Source organism: Aquarana catesbeiana, linkage group LG08, assembly GCF_042186555.1.
Source record: "Aquarana catesbeiana isolate 2022-GZ linkage group LG08, ASM4218655v1, whole genome shotgun sequence".
Classification (NCBI taxonomy): Eukaryota; Metazoa; Chordata; class Amphibia; order Anura; family Ranidae; genus Aquarana; species Aquarana catesbeiana.
This window is the reverse complement of record NC_133331.1, coordinates 73380272-73387418: the sequence shown is the minus strand read 5'-3', so window position 1 is coordinate 73387418 and position 7147 is coordinate 73380272. Positions and strand designations below refer to the sequence as shown.

Genomic DNA, 7147 nt, shown 5'->3' with positions numbered 1-7147 from the left:
CCCATTGGAAGATTTCCCCTCTATTAGTTTTCTGGGAACAACCCAAAATTTGGGATTTTCTTTTACTTTCACTTTAATGAAAATGGTAAACGGGACAGATAGAGAAGGGGAATCTCCCCAACGGGGGCACAGACAGCAATAAAAACTTAATAGGGGTTTTAATCCCTCTCCACTCCATCCAAAAAAATAAAACATTTTGCCTTTAGTTATACTTTAAAACATAAAAATCCTGACAATCAGGCTGGTGCAGTGCGGATTGTCTGTGTACAGTATGTGATATACTGGACTCTAGTGCCTGGTCAGGTATGACCGCATTCCTCTGTTTACAGAGAATAGGCCCGCCCGGAGAATCTGACTATCCATACACACAGCACCATGATTTCCTGTACATCTACAGACACTGCTCAAGTCATTTAACTCACAAAACAAACTTATCCCTGACAACCTCTGGTCTTCTACATGTTTAGATTATGGAATGAAGTCATGTCATATATGGAGGTCCATCATCTAGACCGGAATACTTTGTCCTCTAATCCATGATCTATATGTTCCATCACCACTAACGGGCTTACTGATGTCTCAGCAAAGGTGAGTCCTTGCAAAATCTCCTAATCGTTTTACCTGCAGTCATTGACGACAAGCCATGTAATCGTAATTTCCTTTTTCCCCAACAAATGGTTGTTCAATAAGGCACAGAGTGTTAGTACTTAGACATGTGCATGCCAGAAATGTTCGCTTTGTTTCTTTTTGGATATATTCATTCATTGAAGAATTTTGTCATATTCTTTACGTTGAACCAAATTCATTTCGTATACTCGTTGGTTCATGTGGATTCCAAAAAAATTTGCAGTTTTTCCAGAAAATTGCCATATACTATATATATATATATATATATATATATATATATATATATATATATATATATATATATAAAAAAAATACATACATATACACACTATATATATTATTGAATCAAAGGATTCAATATTTTTGGATGTCCACCAACCCACCAAGAGAAATGGCATGAGCTGATTGGATTTGTTGACATTCGATACTGTCCATAGTATACATTTGAATCTTTTAAAATTAAATTTTCGTCCGAAAAACAAATTGTAATAAATGCACATGTCTATAATTACTCTACAGCATGGTTTCTCATCCAGGGTTCCATGGAACTCTTCGGTTCCTCCAGGGGTTCCTAGGGGTTCCCTGAGCAATAAGCAATGTCTGCCTCTCAGATAAGTTCCCACTGACAACATTGATCTTTTTAGCTATCTGTAAGGGGCTAATTCTTCCCAATGACCACAAGTGTAAGGAGCATTCTTCCCACTGACAATCACACTAATGTATCATGATTTGTAGATATAGCATACAGTGAGGGGGGAAAAGTATTTGATCCCCTGCTGATTTTGTATGTTTGCCCACTGACAAAGAAATGATCTGTCTAAATTTTTAACCCCTTCCCGCCGACCATACGCAGATGTGCGTACTCGGCTTTCCGGGTTATACCGGGATGATGCCCGCAGCTGCAGGCATCATCCCGGTACCGTTGTTTCCAGCGGGCGATCGGCTACCCGAGTATAACAACCGTTGCGGCTAAAAGCCGCTCGGCTGTTATACCGGAGGAGCGGGAGGGGACATCCCCGCCTCCCGCCGCTCTTACCGGGCCTCCCGTACGATCGGGAGGCCTGGTGTCCAATCGTGTGCCTTCGGCGGCTGGGGGCGGGCTGGAACGAAGCTGTGGGCGGCTTCGTTCCAGCCCTCTCACTGTAAACGTGTAAGCGACGTCATGACGTCACTTCCCGTTTACTCGGCTGCCAATGGCGCCGGTTTTAAAAAAATATACAGTATTCAGAATCGCCGTTTTCGGCGATCTGAATACTTTGAAGTGCAAAGGAGGGATCCCTCCATAAAGAGTACCTGTCACCACCTATTACTGTCACAAGGGATGTTTACATTCCTTGTGACAGCAATAAAAGTAAAAAAAAAAAAAAATTTTTTTAAACACAATTTATAAAGTAAAAAAATAAATAAAATAAATAAAAAAAAATTTTTTTTTAAAGTGCCCCTGTCCCCGCGAGCTCGCGCAGCGAAGAAAATGCATACGGAAGTCGCGCCCGCATATGTAAACGGTGTTCAAATCACACATGTGAGGTATCGCCACGATCGTCAGAGCGAGAGCAATAATTCTAGCCCTATACCTCCTCTGTATCTCAAACCTGGTAACCGTAAAAAAAAATTTAAAGCGTCATCTATGGAAATTCATAGGTACCGTAGTTTGTCGCCATTCCACGAGTGCGTGCAATTATAAAGGGTGACATGTTTGGTATCTATTTACTCGGCGTAACATCATCTTTAACATTATACAAAAAAATTGGGGTAACTTTACTGTTTGGATTTTTTAAAATTCATGAAAGTGTCCCTTTTCCAAAAATTTGCGTTTAAAACACCGCTGCACAAATACCCTGTGATAAAAAATATTGCAACAATTGCCATTTTATTCTATAGATTCTCTGCTAAAAAATATATATATAATGTTTGGGAACTCTAAGTAATTTTCTAGCAAAAAATACGGATTTTAATTGTAAACACCAAATTTCAAAAATAGGCTTAGTCATGAAAGGGTTAATGGTAGGTTTATTTTAACAGTGAGAGACAGAATAACAACAAAAATATCCCCCAAAAAATTATAAATTGATTTGCATTTCGATTAGTAAAATAAGTATTTAACCCCTTTGCAAAATATGACTTAGTACTTGGTGGCAAAACCCTTGTTGGCAATCAGAGGTCAGATTTTTCTTGTAGTTGGCCACCAGGTTTATACACATCTCAGGAGGGATTTTGTCCCACTCCTCTTTGCTGATCCTCTCCAAGTCAATAAGGTTCTGAGATGTTTGGGAACTCGAACCTTCAGCTCCCTCCACATATTTTCTATGGGATTAAGGTCTGGAGACTGGCTAGGCCACTCTGGGACCTTAATGTGCTTCTTCTTGAGCCACTCCTTTGTTGCCTTGGTCGTCTATTTTAGATCATTATCATGCTGGAATACCCATCCACGACCCATTTTCAATGTCCTGGCTGAGGGAAGGAGGTTCTCACCCAAGATTTGATAGTACATGACCCAGTTCATCGTCCCATGGATGTGGTGAATGTTGTCCTGTCCCCTTAGCAGAAAAACATCCAAAAAGCTTGATTTTGGTCTCATCTGACCACAACACTTTCACCCAGTTCTTCTCTGAATTATTAATTATTCAGATGTTCATTAGCAAACTTCAGATGGGCCTGTACATGTGCTTTCTTGAGCAGGGGGACCTTGTGGGCGCTGCAGGATTTCACGGCGTAGTGTGTTATCAATTGTTTTCTTGGTGACTATGGTCCCAGCTGCCTTGAGATCATTGACAAGATTCTCCCGTGTAGTTCTGGGCCGATTCCTCACCGTTCTCATGATCATTGAAACTCCACAAGGTGAGATCTTGCATGGAGCACCAGACTGACGGAGATTGACCGTTATTTTGTGTTTTTTACATTTGCGAATAATCACACCAACTGTTGTCACCCTCTCACCAAGCTGTTTAGCGATGGTCTTGTAGCCCATTCCAGCCTTGTGAAGGTCTACAATCTTGTCCCTGACATCCTTGGACAGCTCTTTGACCTTGGCCATGGTGGAGAGATTGGAATCTGATTGATTGATTGCTTCTGCGGACAGGTGTCTTTTATACAGGTAACAAGCTGAGATTAGGAGCACTCCTTTTAAGAGAGTGCTCCTATTCTCATCTCGTTACCTGTATAGAAGACACTTGGGAGCCACAAATCTTGCTAAATGATAGGGGATCAAATACTTATTTCACTAATTAAAATGCAAATCAATTTATATCTTTTTTGAAATGTGTTATTCTGGATTTTTTGTTATTCTGTCTCTCACTGTTAAAATAAACCTACCATTAAAATTATAGACTGATCATTTCTTTGTCAGTGGGCAAACGTACAAAATCAGCAGGGGATCAAATACTTTTTTCCCTCACTGTAGCTCCCAACTGTCCTTAATTTTAAGGGACTGTCCCTGCTTTGGAACAAAGTCTCTCTGTCCCTCTTTCCTCCTCATTTGTCCCTCATTTTGGTCAGATCTATATAGTTGTATATAAAATGGACTATTTATCTATCAAAAATTATTTTATAGTAGAGCTAAACCCTTCAAACACTTTCTAAATTGCTGCATTTGTAAATTTCAAAAGCCAATATAAAGAAATAATAGTGCTAAAAAAAAAAAAAAAAAAAAAAAGAAAAGCTCTTGTGGGTTTAACCAGTCGTTTTTGTATAATTCTCCTTTAAGGGGGCGTGGCAGGGTGTGTGTCCTATGCCTACATTTTTTTGCTAATAGGTGTCCCTCGTTCCCATCTTAGAATGGTGGAGGTATGGATATAGTCATTTTTAGTAGGGGTTCACCGAGACCGGAAAGTTATTTCAAGGATTCCTCTGTGTTAAAAAGGTTGACAAAGGTTCTCAACTTTTCACTTTGGCCATACCTCCCAACTTTTTGTAATGGGAACAAGGGACAGGACACCTATTAGCAAAAGTATGTAGGCAAAGAACAAACCACCTGCATCACCCCCTTAAATGAGAATTATACAAAAAAAAAGCTTTTTTTTTTTTTTTTATCAATGCTATTCCTTTATATTGGCTTTCGAAATTTACAAATGCAGCAATTTAGAAATGGGATGAAAGGTTTAGCGCTGGGAAACACTTTTCGAAAATAAAAAGTGAATTTTATATACAATTATATTGATCAGACCAAAACGGGGGACAAATGAGGAGGAAAGAGGGACAGAGGGACTTTGTTCCAAATCAGAGACAGTTCCTTTGAAATCAGGGACAGTTGGGATCTATGCTTTGGCCTAATTCAAAATTTAGGTCATGACTGCCTCCAAACAAATAATTGCTAAAGCTTGGATAACTCCAAAAACTTTGCTTACAGAAACCAAGCATAGGGTTATCCAAGTCATGATTTATGGCAAAATCAAGGCCATGCTTCAAGACAAAATCCCCAGATTTGGAAATCATAGATACACAATTAGCTCCCACCAGGCTTTGATTCCTCACTTTTAGAACCCTGACCTGTTCCTTTCACGGCAGTTACCACCACCTCCTACCTATACCAGCCTTTCATTGGAACCCTCACCCACCCTGGAGCGGTTTTCAGGCGGTATTGCGCTAAAAATACCGCCTGAAAACCGCCCCTAAACAGCCTCTGCTGTTCAGTGTGAAAGCCCGAGGGCTTTCACACTGAAGCGGTGCCCTCGCAGGACGGTAAAAAAAGTCCTGCGAGCCGCTTCTTTGGAGCGGGGAAGGAGCGGTGTATTCACCGCTCCTAAACCGCTCCTGCCCATTGAAATCAATGGGACAGCGCGGCTATACCGCGGTAATACCGCGGCTATAGCCGCGCTGTACGAGCGGATTTAACCCTTTTTCGGCCGCCAGCGGGGGTTAAAACCGAACCGCTAGCGGCCGAATACCGCTGCTAGAACGACGGTACAGCAGCGCTAAAAATAGCGCTGTTGTACCGCCGATGCCCCCACCGCCCCAGTGTGAAAGGGGCCTAACCCCACCTCTGTTCCAAACCTTTCACTACCCTCTCTTATCGAGCTGATCCATTGTTAGGGAGATGCTATAATGTTATAAACAAAAATAAAACTTGCGCTCCGACCACTAACAGCAGCAGTGCCGATACAAGTCTGAACACTGGTCTAATTTTCTAATATTAATAAACAACAAGTGTTGTTTATCACAACATCCACACAGACAGGCATAATTATATAAATTATATATTATATATAAAAATGTAAAAAATAATACCATCACTTTATGTCAAAATAATGCTTCTCACATGTATATAACAAATCTAAAGTTATACAAAAGTGCCTGTGCGTAAATGATCTAAGAAAAAATTATTATATGACTCAATCACAAAAGTTGACTAATATCCAATCAATTCTATAAGCAAATCCCAATACATAAATCAGAAGAAATGTTGTGGAATAGTAAAAAAAAAGTCCTAATTCCGGCAATGAATGCAGTGAAAAGAGTGTTCTTAGTGTAGAAATAAAACCACTCAGGTGCTCCGGTGATGAGATTGCTAATTACTAATAATCCTCAGTAATTACTAATTACTAAGGACTAATCATGCAAAGTAGCTTAGCAAATATATACACTCACTGGCCACTTTATTAGGTACACCTGTTCAATTGCTAGGTAACACAAATTGCTAATCAGCCAAATCACATGGCAGCAACTCAATGCATTTAGGCATCTAGACATGGTGAAACCGACTTGCTGAAATTTAAACGAAGCATTGGAATGGGGTAAAAAAAAGGGGATTTAAGTGTCTTTGAATGTGCCATGGTTATTGGTGCCAGATGGGCTGTTCTGAGTATTTCAAAAACTGCTGATCTACTGGGATTTTCACGCACAACCATCTCTCGGGTTTACAGAGAATGGTCCAACAAAGAGAAAAGTTGTGTGGAGGAAAATGCCTCGTTGATGTTAGAGGTCAGAGGAGAATGGGCAGACTGGTTCCAGATGATAGAAAGGCAACAGTAACTCAAACAACCACTTGTTACATCCAAGATATGCAGAATACCATCTCTGAACGCACAACACATCGAACCTTGAAGCAGATGGGCTACTGCTGCAGAAGACCACATCGGGTGGCACTCCTGTCAGCTAAGAACAGGAAACTGAGGCTGGGGACAATAGAAGATTGGAAAAACGTTGCCTGGTCTGATGAGTCTCGATTTCAGCTGCGACATTCAGATGGTAGGGTTGGAATTTGGCATAAACAACATGAAAGCATGGATCCTGCCTGCCTTGTAACAATGGTTCAGGCTGGTGGTGGTGGCGTAATGTCACACTTTGGGCCCCTTAGTACCAACTGAGCATGGTTTAAACACCACGGCCTACCTGAGTATTGTTGCTGACCATGTCCATCCCTTATGACTACAGTGTCCTCATCTTCTGATGGCTCCTTCCAGCAGGATAATGCACCATGTCACAAAGCTCCAATCATCTCACCACTGGTTTCTTGAACATGACAATGAGGTCACTGTACTCCAATGGCCTCCACAGTCAGCAGATCTCAATTCAATAGAGCACC

General features: G+C 40.9%; 1 protein-coding gene across 1 annotated transcript in view; it reads left to right on the top strand.

The window, feature by feature from the left end:
* Positions 1-362: 362 nt before the first annotated feature.
* Positions 363-7147, top strand: part of LOC141105841 (transient receptor potential cation channel subfamily V member 6-like) — a 76131-nt gene continuing 69346 nt past the window's right edge. The window contains exon 1 of the mRNA XM_073595972.1: positions 363-588. Coding sequence (XP_073452073.1) covers positions 575-588 — 14 coding nt within the window. The 5' untranslated portion in view covers positions 363-574. The remainder of the gene's footprint in view (positions 589-7147) is intronic.